The sequence below is a fragment of the Ischnura elegans genome, chromosome 9 (genome assembly GCF_921293095.1).
Source record: "Ischnura elegans chromosome 9, ioIscEleg1.1, whole genome shotgun sequence".
Taxonomy (NCBI): Eukaryota; Metazoa; Arthropoda; class Insecta; order Odonata; family Coenagrionidae; genus Ischnura; species Ischnura elegans.
The window spans coordinates 114,537,365-114,550,152 of record NC_060254.1 but is presented as its reverse complement, the minus strand read 5'-3'; the positions used below and the strand labels follow the sequence as shown (position 1 = coordinate 114,550,152).

General features: G+C 39.7%; 1 protein-coding gene across 8 annotated transcripts in view; it reads left to right on the top strand.

Annotated features, from left to right (window-relative positions):
- Positions 1 to 2,039: 2,039 nt before the first annotated feature.
- Positions 2,040 to 12,788, top strand: part of LOC124165089 (Golgi reassembly-stacking protein 1-like) — a 74,382-nt gene continuing 63,633 nt past the window's right edge. For 4 of the 8 annotated variants that reach the window (XM_046542360.1, XM_046542359.1, XM_046542358.1 and 1 more), the window contains exons 1-2: positions 2,430 to 2,854; positions 3,911 to 3,991. In XM_046542360.1, coding sequence (XP_046398316.1) covers positions 2,843 to 2,854; positions 3,911 to 3,991 — 93 coding nt within the window. In that variant the 5' untranslated portion in view covers positions 2,430 to 2,842. Of the gene's footprint in view, positions 2,275 to 2,304; positions 2,375 to 2,421; positions 2,855 to 3,910; positions 3,992 to 12,788 lie in introns of those variants that run through there. The other 4 variants (XM_046542362.1, XM_046542363.1, XM_046542366.1 and 1 more) reach the window with 4 other exon arrangements.

Sequence of the window (12,788 nt, the reverse complement as noted above, 5' to 3'; positions counted from 1 at the left end):
TTCTGTAACAATAAAGTCTGTTCATTGTCTGTCAGTTGGCTGTTCGCTCCCTGTTCCCTGACCAAGAGAGAACAGGCAGGCGACTGTTCGTTGAATGTAAATTGGAACGCCTTGTCTGTTCCTTGTCTGTGAGAAAAGGGTTACTTGTCTGTTCCCTCCCTGTTAAGAAAGCGGCATTCTCTGTTCCTAACCTGTTGGACCACAGACAATGAACAGGCAGGGGACTGTGCGCTGTCAGTTCATTGCCTGTTTTCTTCGGCTGTTAGTTCCCTGTACCTTGACCAAGAGAGAACAGGCAGGCGACTGTTCGTAGAATGTAAATTGGAACGCCTTGTCTGTTCCTTGTCTGTGAGAAGACTGTTATTTGTCTGTTCTCTCCCTATGCGCATACTTTGTTCCTTACCTGTTCACTGTTGCTAAGTTGGGCATAATAGACAAGAGATAATTTATGTTAAAATAGAATTAAAAGTTGAAATTCATTTGAATGATTGTAAGAAAAACTTTTATTGTGCTTTTCCACATATTCCATTATAGTTATAAACATCTTGAATAGTTGTAGAAAAGCAAGCTTTGTCATCATTAACAGAACAACCACTACACCAACAAAATATTTCACATGCCTTCATCAAAGAAATATGTACTTCCTTAAATTAATACAACTCGGATTCTGCACTATGTCAACATAATACGTGTGATTTTAAAAGAGAAACACGCCTTTAAAGAATATTTTTGAACACGATGATTTCACTTCTCACAAACAAACCTACAAGAAAGACAGTCCTCTGACAATGTTTGTCGGTTCTTATTGGCGACGTAACGCACATACGCATAATACAAATACAATACAAATCTCAGTACTTGCTCAAAAACTTAAGAGACACAATAAATTATTAAATAAACACACTCAAGAACAAATATCACTTCACGACTTTCACTATCACTGAATGGATGCCCGAATTACTTAATTCGTCACTGCGGGCATTTAGCACAGGTTAAATAATACTCAAATAAATAACTGTTTTCTCCGCAACCAACAACTTCACCACAACACAGTCGACCATGTGCTCGTAAACTGTCCGGATAACGGTATCGGTTATTGGCGTCATTGTTTGCGTTTGCTATCTTCTATAGGTAGGTAGCAGCACCACGCTATCTTTCCGTCCTTGTTGAGAACCTGTTCACTAGCTGTTCACTGTTTTCTGTTCGTACCCTGTACCGTGAAACGGACAATGAACCGGCCCTTGCCTGTTGACTGTCCGTTCACTGTTGTCTGTTCGTTCCCAGTCCACTGAAACCACAGAGTACATACTCTTTGGCTGAAACATACGGCCCTTGCCTGTAATTGGCGAAGTAAAGTATTTAACGTGCGTAAGCCGAGCGGATAGCTAATATAATTTGCGTGCTCACTTCAATAACCGTCATCCGCGGTTGATGGTAATCGTGATAATGAATTCAACCGTGTATAATTACTGTTTAAGTAGATATGATATTTTCTTTGGATTCAATCAAACTTCCTTGTACTCAATTAAATTTGGATTAATCCAAATTGTTGTCCAAATTCCGAAACTTGAAACAATTGTTCGTACGTTGTTCATAATCTGTTCTCAAAATCTCCAAAAGGTTCCAAACGACAGCGAACAGGCATTATTTTTACGTAAATCGATAGGGTGTTTAGTGTTTGTTCACTGTTGTCTGTTCATTCCCTGTTCGGTGAAACATACTACCAACCGGCCCCTGCCTGTTCAAAGCTTGTTCACTATTGTTCCCGAAATGCTTGTTTCCTGCCTGTTAAGGAACAAGCTGCAAACAGAGTACAAACTGTTGGTAGGCTGTTCGTAAGTTGTTCCTACTTGTGAGTGACCCGAGATTGTTCGTTGGCTGTTTATACCCTGTTCACTAATCTCGAACAGGCTATCAACAGACTTCAAACGGACAGCGAACAGGCATTGTTGTTTCAGAAATCGACAGGGTGCTTGTTTTTATACTTTCTTGTAAAAATTAATATATTTCATGTTGGTGTCTTTGCGCAAATGACCTCTCGTGTGGGCTGCTACGTCTGCTAAGGGCATGATTCACGCGACCTCCCGACATTCAGTGCGTGGCACGTGTGATCGAGGTTACTGTTCCTTGGTGAATTTTTTTGTACAAGTCGTGAAATAATGATTAATTGCTGAGTTAAATTGGCAAAAGGAATTTTTATCATCAACTGTGATGGGTGCTTCTCATAGCGTTGACATTCCTGGAGGAGGAACCGAAGGATAGCATGTACTAAGAGTAAGTTGCTTAGTAGCGGCGTTTCTTCAATTTCTTCTGATATGTGTTAATTAGGAGGCAATTTTTACTCCTGGACGCGGAATATTACGGCCGGTTTTGAGTAATTGTGGTTTTCAACAGTATTTTGATTTAAGTATCCGCTTTATCATTATCAAAATTGTGTATTAGCATATTATGTAGTGACATAATAGTCTCACTGAAATAGAACTTATATTTTTGTACTCGATTTTCCGTCAATATTCGTGCGATAGCGACTTTAGCCTTACTTACTTGTGTAACTAACCTTTTTAGCTGTATTAAATTTTAGGCTATGCATTATTTGCTTCCTCTATCTTTATAAACAGTTATGAATGACCTTAACAAAAAACTCCACATCATAGGATGCCAACAAGCTCATTATATGATATGCCAATTTGATTATTTTAGCTGCCAAGTGAGCATATTTAGACCAGTTTAGTGATTGATGACGTTTCTGCCTTCAGCTCAATCGGTGTGTTAACCTATTTAATTTTCAACGGTAATGGCAACAAATTGTTTTTATTTGCAATGAAAGCAAGCATAGCTTTTTATGTTGTCTCAGGTAGGGTGCAATTGAGGTGCATACTGCTATTTATAATTTTATTTTGGGTGTTCTATTTATATTAATGTTTACATTGTAGTCGTAAGATATTTTTGTCGTGTATTGCTTTATTAATTGGCTACTCTACGTTAAGGTACGTTTTGTCAATTTGTGAATAGGTGACGTGAAATTTAATGCTTGTAGTGAACCGGTCTTCAATGCCGTAGAATTACTGATAGTGGAGTAAAAAGTTGCAGCCAGCCCGATTGTATCGTTCAAAAGTAGGCATAAGCATAAAACATTTTCTGTATAATGTACAATTAATTTTTATTATTGGTAATATACCCTACGGCGTTTTGTTGCATTCAAAGAAAAAAATTGAAGAACGAGACGAGGTCATTGGTGCAAAATTTGGCTAATCGGAAGGCCGAGGGGTTTAAAGTTTGCAACTGACAACGTTGATAAACAGATAACTGCAATATTGACGAACCTCGTATACTTTGATGATTTTCAGCAATTTCAAATTTTTAAGAAAAAACTGTATCGATTCAACATTTTGTTTTGGTTTTTAATAATCTCGATTGAAGTTACATGCACTGGAATAAATGAATTATGTCGAAGAATGTAACTTGCTGTACTTTTCTCTTAAGCCCCCATGTAAAGAGTGCTTTGTCGTTTATTTAAAGTTAGGAACATAGAAAGTAAGAGTGGATCCTGTACACTTTCCACCATTATATTCACTCTTTAGTGTGACACAAATGCTTAGTAAATAAAATAATTCTTTTTTCCATAAAACATTGCAGAAATGAAATACATGAAAAGTTTTTTTGTATTTTACATAACTCCTGACATAATATTGGTTTCTTACTATAATTTGGCATGCTTATTTTGTAAAATATAATAGCTGCATTGGTGTGCTTTGTCTTACATGAAGTGATCTTTGCAGTTGTGTTTATGAGATTCGTTCAAAACTTTAATCGCATTTTCTTCAACAAATTCATTGACACTCACATTTGCAAGGAAACTAAATTTAGGATTCCCTCAGTTGATTTGACTCGTGTCTTTCTTTTGTTTAAGGTCCAGGATGGATCTCCGGGGCAACAGGCTGGCCTTGAATCATTCTTTGACTTCATTGTTTCCATCGGGAACAAAAGATTGGTATGTGTAGATAAGTAACCCATTGTCTACAATGAGACTTAAGCTTTAAATGTCGCTTTACACGGTGAATGATCATGCAAATGAAATCATGCACCTTGTATAACGGAAAAATTTGCGAATAAACCGTCACGCGCATGCACATTCAATGAAAATTAGAATATGTGCTACTTTTGCTAGCATGATACCGTGTATGATGGCCTGAAAATTCACTGTGTACAGCATCCATAAGGGAACCTAAATGCAACTATCAGGGTTCCCTCCCAACAGTGAAGACCTTAATACCGTGAATAAGCCATGAATTTCAACTACCGTGAAAAAGAACTCGAAAGAGCCGTGAATTTCGTCATCAAACCTTAGAAACCTCTCAAACTTGATTGTAGAACTACGATAGACAGACAAAAAGGAAGAATAAAAGCGCCGTACATTCGAAGAGCTTCTATTAATTGGTCCGTGTGCCAATACAGCACATTGACCTTAAGCCTGCGATTGGAAGACGTTAACCCTGGCAAAAAATCAGGCACTTCTTCTTCACTTCCCTGCTCTCTCCATTTTCCCACTCACACCCTTTTAGCCGGACCTGAATTTTGCTAACGATAGGTGACGTCATGAGAGATAGCACTTTTATTGTTGTGTTTGTATTCACGGCATCTGTTGCTTTTGTTATATTTTTAATTAACGTGCAGCCAATGATTGTTAGGTGATCAATATTTCTGCCTTAAATGCTTTATCTACAAACCGTGAATTTGAGGACATTTAAACCGTGAATTTTATAATGTAGTTAGAGTGGGAAGCCTGACTATACAATGGAAGTAAACCATAAGACATAGAATGTATCCAGGCCAATAAAAGCTACTCAGGATTCTATCAATGTTATCTCTCTCCATACAGCTCACGTTTCGTAACCCAAATTGCATTCCGTCATCTAGGCTGATGATGAGTGGATCAAGTGAGCCAGCTTTTTCTATTGTTCCTTGGTTGTCACATGATTGGCTTGGTGTCAGCCAACCAGATTCGGCAACGGTATAGTTATATCGAATCACCAATTTTCATCGGATCTTCACCAAAATTATTAATACATAACTTATTTCACATTCTAAACAATCCTAGGGGTGGGCGAAAGCACTTCAAGTACATATAAAAATTTACTATTTCATTACTCATCTTGGCGTCCAATGGGTAACATATATGCAACAGCAGCCGTCTTAGTCAAGAAAAGATGATCGAAAACAAACTGTTGCTACGGTGAGCAAATTAGTTTGTATTGGAATCAGTTTTTTGTATTTTTTTGTTCGATCGAAAACAATGCCAGATTTTGGCATGGTCCGTTGGGTTTGGGTATAGACAGGGCATGAAGTGTCTTACAAAGGATGCAAATTTTCCTTTCTATATTTTGTAAAATCCGAGCGAATGACTGGCCTATTCCTAGTGTACGGTCGTAAGACTGGAGGGGTGGGTTGGGTAGTGCACGGTAGAAGCCGTGCCGAAGGCAAATCATACTCGAAGGATATTTTTTTATCATTGGTTCCCTACGTGTAGAAAATCACAAAATGACATTTGAAAAAATTCACAAGCCATACTTTTTTTTGGCAGCTATTTTTAAAAGAGTGGCTGGGCAAATTTAGATGAAAAACGTGTTTTGCATAATGTTTAATTTCGAGGCTAATTTAAAAGATATCAGAATAATTCCAAAGACCAGTGTGTTCATCATGAAAAGAACTTTTGGAAACCATTTTTTTAAAATTTATCATAAAATACAGTCGGTCAAAATCTTTCCACAAAAAAAAACTGGAAAAATTTGTCAATACTAACATTTTAATGCCATAAATGTTTATGAAGGAAACGAGACTTGTAAATGAAATGTTGTTTCTGAGTTGAGTACTTAAAAAACTACATGCAGTATAAGTTTTAGCACTGAGTATGCCCTCATTTTTTATTGTTATTTGTGTGTCGACTGACTCCGACAGATGGGCTTATGACGGCATTAGCGAAATTATGTGGGCGGGTCAGATTATGCCAGAGTGGGTCGGGGAATGGTTTTCGTATTAAAAACATTAATTCGTCCCTTGAAGTGATATCAAATTCCTCCTGTCACCTGAATTGATACGAAATAAATTGTTCACCTTGGCCACAGTTTAGTTTTCGATCGTCTTTTCTCGTCTATGATGGCTCCTGAGACGTATAAGTTACCCATCCGACGCCAAGATAAGTAATGAACTAGTAAATTTTTATTTGTACTCAAAGTGCTTTTTCTCACCCCTAGGATTGTTTAAAAGGTGAAGTAAGTGATGTATACGTAATAATTTTGGTGAAGATCCGACGAAAATTGACGATTCGATAAAACTATGCTCTCACCCCAGATTCTCCTCGGGGATGGTTTCCACGCATTGCTCAGTGAGGGTTCCCACCCAACTGTGAGAACCTTAAACCCGTGAATGAGCCGTGAATTTCGTCTACCGTGAAAAAACCTGGAAAAAGCCGTGAAATTTGTCATGAAGCCTTGAAAACCTCTCAAACTTGATTGTAGAACTATGATTGACGGATAATAAGAAAAATCGATTTATGGATCATATTTCAAGGTCTGTAACTCGCAGGCACTGTCCACGCATTTATCTGCACACGTATATTCGAAGTGCGAATATTGGTCTGTGTGCCATGACGACACACAGGCCTTAAGGCTGTGATTGAAAGACCTTTAGCCAATGTGATCATTAACCCTGGTGAGAAACAGACACCTCTCCACTTCCCCACCACCCTCCATTTCCTCACTCGCGATCTTTAGCCAGACCTGAATTATGCTAACGATAGGCGACGTCATACGAGCACTTTCATTGCTGCATTTGCATTCCCAGCATTTATCGCGATTGCTATGTTGTTAGTGAACGTGTGGCCTGTGATTTTTATGTGATCAATGTTTCTTCCTAAAATGGTTTATCTACCGACATGAATTTGACGACATTTAAGGCCGTTTTACATGGGGCATGGAATTGCGCAGGTTAGAGCTGCGTTAATTTCTAAAATAGCGTGGAATTGCGCGAATGCATGAACAAAATTAGAACGGGCTATTTTGCCGTCTTGCATCCACGCATTCTCGCATGTGTTCTAGCAATTCACCGCTTTACACGACGTAATTTTGATTGCGCCTTTGCACGCACGTCAGATTGTGCAATTCCGTGTACCGTTTTCCGTGGCTTTTAGACCATGAAAAGGTGGAAAAAACCGCGAATTTTATAATTTAGTTAGAGTGGGTATTCTGTTATTAATCATGTTAGGGCCATTCCACTTCAAATCACCCAATATAAATAAAATTTGTTGTTCGACATTTTTAATTGTCCTGATTTTTTTTCTCATTGGTTCCCTACAAGTAGAAAATCACAAAAAAAAACGTGAAAAAAATTCACAAGCCATACTTTTTTTGGCAGCCATTTTGAAAGAGCGGTTTGGCAAATTTTGATGAAAAACGTGTTTTGCATAAAGATTATTTTGAAGCTATTTGAAAAGATATCAGAATAATTCAAAAACCATTGTATTCGTCATCAAAAGAGCTTTTGACAACCATTTTTGTCATTTATCATAAGGGTCATTCCATGTCAACTCAACCAATTTTTGGGGGTTCCCACGCTCACCATCTCAGATTTTGATAATTTTTTCCCTGTTGTTAGTTTCAACCTTAGTTAAGAAAAATGCAAAATATTAAAGACCCATTGCAAGTATTTTCCAAGATATGAGTGCTTGAAGTCAATGAGGCGCACACAAAAATTCTGCGCACCGGTCAAATTATTCAAAACTACCATATTTGTGCCCCTGTAAAACCTAAACCAAACGAGTGAAGCTAGTAAAAATTTTAGAGGCTATAAACATGCTGCTATAGTTTTCAAAACTGTTATCAAAACGATTTTTACTTGACAACTTTTTTTTCTATAAATGTTCAAAAATTGCACTTTTGACAAATTTCGACGTGACTCCACTCCACGTGACGTCACAGGGACCTAGTTTCTCTACGAGTGCATAGGACTTTTACATCGTCTGAGGTTACCAATGCATGCATGAGGCACAGAGCTCAGGGAAACATGTCTTAATAATCACCCATTAAAACTGCCTAAGGTCGGAGAGTTTCCTCCGTCTGATAGGATATTAATAATACGTATTTAAGCCAAGCACTACCAGCTAGCGTGGTACTCACCTACCTGCTTGCATCTTGCGTAGTATCAGCGTTCAGAGCCTCGCCCCAAGGTCACCTCAGTTGCGGCAGTGGGAACCAGAATGACGTCACACAGACTTTTTCCCGGCATTCATACTTACCCGTCGTGTTTTCGCGCGGTTGAAAATTTTCACTTTTCATTTGATCACGAAAAATAGATATCGTCATTTAAAAATCTAAGAGTGTGAAATACGTACTCCAGGAGTAATAATCTTTCGATTTGGCAATAAAAAAAATGGGAAACCACCCTATTATCTGTTAAGCTAATTCATTTAAACAAAGTATGATCGTAATTCTTCGTTAAAACTTTCGCGGGTGCTCGTCATGTTGAATTAAAACTTTTGGGCTATGTCGCCGCGTCAGATTTTGGGTGGCCCCAACGTTTCCCGACCAATGCTGGTCGCTTTCTTAAGGGAATCTGAAGAGGTGGGATTTAAAATTGATATATATAGGTATACGTGTCAGGTGGTGGGGGGAGGGGAGTGAGAGGTTGGAGGAGTAGGTTGTCGATTATTTTTGCCAATTACGGGTTGCCAAGTACAGCTGATTTTAAGGCTTGTGTCTCTGTTGAAGTTGTTTTTCTCCTCTTTAGATATTTCTATTACTTCTCTTACAAGTCTCTGTTTAAAGCCTTTCACTCTCGCAACAATTTTTGCTTCCTTAAGGTCGATTGTGTGGCCCAGCTCTGCGTGTTCGGCTGCCGCGGACTTCGTTGACTGCCCCAGTCGAATTGCTCTCTCGTGCTCCTCTAGACGTGTTTTAACCAATCTGCCTGTTTTGCCGATGTAGTTCTTCCCACAGGTCTGGCAAGGAATTAGGTATACCCCTTCAACTTGTAGTGGAGTTCTATCCTTGACGGTTTTCAATAGATGTTTTATCTGTACGTGAGGCGAGAATATTGTCCTTATCTGGAATTTGCGTAGGATATTTCCTATTGTCAGTCGTCCCCTTAATGTATGGCAGGAAGGCTTTCTTCTGGTTGCTGAGGTCATTTACAGAGGAGTTCGCTGCTTCTGTGGTGTTGATTTTGATCTCGTTGTTCTTTCTGATAACTTTATTAAATGTTCGAGAGATAACTCTGCCGTCGAATCCATTTACCCGTAGAATGGCCTCTAGCTTCTTCCTCTCTTCGGCAAAATTGTTCTGGTCGCTTATTTTGTAGGAGCGGTGAATTAACGTGTTGACTACTCCATTTATTTGTGCTGGATGATGGTGAGATAATGCGTGCAGGTACCGATTTGTTGCTGTAGGTTTTCGATACACTGCATGCCCCAATGTTCCGTCCTTCTTTTCCACGAGGACATCTAAGAATGGAAGTTTTCCGCCTTCCTCCACCTCCATTGTAAACTTTATGTTGCTGTTGATCCCATTCAAATAAGTAAAAAATTCCTGAAGCTTTTCTTTGCCGTGCGTCCAAATGATAAAAGTGTCGTCGATATATCTGACCAAAATCTTCGGCTTGTAGGGGGCGTTCTGAATGGCTGTATCTTCTCTATGCTCTATGAATATATTTGCAATTGCTGGGGAGAGAGGAGAACCCATCGCTGCTCCAGACGTCTGTTGATAAAAATTATTCCTCCACTGGAAGAAAGTGCTCTTGAGGCAAATCTCTGTCATCTTGACGATGTTTTCTCCGAACCTGTCTTTTATGATATTTACCGCCTCGTCACAAGGAATATTTGTGAAGAGCGATGTTACGTCAAAGCTGACTAGGATGTCTTCTTCTTTGACCTTGATGCCACTAATGATCAGAAGAAAATGTTGTGAGTTTTTCACGAAAGATTTAGCGTCTTCTACTGCGGGCTGTAAGATCGGTGCCAGGTATTTCGCTAGTTTATATGCTGGTGAGTCAATGGCGCAGACTATGGGTCTAAGGGGCACTCCTTCCTTATGAATTTCTGGCAGGCCGTAGATACACGGAGTTTTTGGATCCTGTGGGTTGAATATTCTTCTATCGGCGGGATCTGGTATTTACGTCTTGATTATTTCTTTCACTATCCCATTGTATCGGGCGGTTGGGTGTCTGTCGATCTTTTGATAAGGTCCTTCCGCGAGTAAATCTTCCATCTTCTTGTCGTAGTCTTCTTTCTCTAGGACGACCGTCGCGTTGCCTTTGTCAGCTGATAAAATCACGATGCTCTCATTTTCTTTCAATTTTCTAAGGGCTTCTCTCTCCGCCATGGTGGTATTATGCTTCTGGGTTTTGCTTTTCATTCTGAGGATTCGGCAGGCGTCCTGTCGAACTATTTCAGCCGCGCTGGGGGGCAAGTGGCCAATGGCGCTCTCTACTCCACTGATGATTTCTTCTACTGGAATTTTCTTTGGCGTCAGCGCGTAATTGAATCCTTTTTGAAGGATCGACTGGGCGGCAGGGTCCAGGGGAAGTTTTGAGAGGTTGACGATGACCTTTACCTCGCATTGTGGATTGTAGCGTTTCTGCGAAATTTCCAATCTTGTAAATTTCCTCTTCTGCTTCTCCATCATAGTCTCTGCTACCGCGATCATGTGTGATGCCATCATCCTGTCGAGCCTCTCAAAATCTTCCTTCTTCATGGCATTGGCGAGAATGATGTGAATGTTGAAAAGTTCCTTGCCGACGTTGTCCAGTTCACGGCGGGTCTCTTGAATCGTTGCTCGTAGTAATTGTTTACTGGCGTTGTGAAGAATCCGGGGTGTGCGTTGAGAGCGAAGATGATGACGTAGTCTCAGGAAATTTGGCAGAATCTGCTGGTCTCGGCAACGTAGTAGAAATGATAGTTGGCACAGAAGCGATGACTTCTTGGCTCGGAGTTTGTCGAATTTCTTCGATCGATGTTGCAATTCCTCCCCATAGAGGCGTCGTAATTCTTTGTTAAAACTTTCGCGGGTGCTCGTCATGTTGAATTAAAACTTTTGGGCTATGTCGCCGCGTCAGATTTTGGGTGGCCCCAACGTTTCCGGACCGATGCTGGTCGCTTTCTCAAGGGAATCTGAAGAGGTGGGATTTAAAATTGATATATATAGGTATACGTGTCAGGTGGTGGGGGGAGGGGAGTGAGAGGTTGGAGGAGTAGGTTGTCGATTATTTTTGCCGATTACGGGTTGCCATGTACGGCTGATTTTAAGGCCTGTGTCTCTGTTGAAGTTGTTTTTCTCCTCTTTAGATATTTCTATTGCTTCTCTTATGAGTCTCTGTTTAAAGCCTTTCACTCTCTCTACAATTTTTGCTTCAGGATGAAGAGTTTTGAAAAAATAATAATTCTCGCATAGGAGCCTCTTCTGCATTTGGTGCAGTAATCCAGGCCTCCTCGTAAAGACGCACAACAAACAGGCACGCGTCTCGAGATTTCTCCTCTAATGGCGGTAAAGAAAACTCCTTGCGGAATCGCATTGGTACAATGGGCACACGAATCACCGGGGAATTTTCTCTCTAGTGGCACTGATTGGGACAAATCCCAGGAAAATGTCAATGCACACAGTTGGATGGTCACTGGGAAATATCACTGTAAAAGTTCCTTTATGGGGTTGGAAAGAATTCGTTAGAAAGGGGGATTCATTTCCGGGAATTCATTATCCTATGCCCAAATCCTCAACGCCTGGACCCATGCTATTTACCCAGACCATTTACTACTGTACCCTGTTCTCTCGCCAAACCTTCTTTCTCCTCCTGTAATCCTACCCTCATTGTCCCCTCTGTTCCTCACCTTATTCTTTCTCTGATGGTCGAAAATCCATCAAAAGGGGGAAATCCCACAAACCCAAGGCCTCTCCTCCCCGACCCACCTTCCATTGACTCTCAACTAACCCCACCTTTTCCTGGTGCAAAGAAATAAAACCTCATAAGTTGTAACCCAGAGCTTGAACAATGGTAAAGAAATACATGCGAGGAGAAACACCTTCACATACCATTCAGGGGGTTAGCTCTCAGGAATGATTATCTGAATTTAGACAGACGCACTTAAATGTAAGATTTAGATATTGAGAATAAACAACTGCTACTAAGCCCGTTTTGGTAATAAACAGTGATAAAAATAACATTAAAGATTATATTTTAAGTGTATCCAATGAGTTTTATGCTCTTACAACGAGTGAGAATGATCAACAAAATTGAGAGTATGCAACCCGCGTGCCACCCAAAGTGTCTGACTGTAGTGGCGCATGCTCACTCTCGGTGCGATATCTCGGGAACCAAACGGCAGAAATGGAAGAAATTTGAGATGGTACTCTGCAAATGTCTAATGAGTCGATGTGGAAGACAAAAAGGTGATAGAATAATCCGAGAGTGGCATCATCTTCACTTACGTTCGGAAAACATCCAAAAATACCAAAATTTCAAAACTTTAAGTGCGATATGGCATGTTATCCCCGTATCTGATTGCAAAAATAATTTTCATGACTTATTTTCTCACCAAGAGGAACAAAATTGGGGGTTATCCAAAAGAAATTCGAAAACTTCAAAAATGAGGATCACCCTACTGTGCACGTGGCGTTAAAATCATATGTTGACCCCCAAATACTTTGCTAAGTAATAATAATAATATAATAATAATAATAATATATAATTTATTCCATTTACAATCAAATATTACATTTTAGAACATACTTAAATAATTTTGGAAT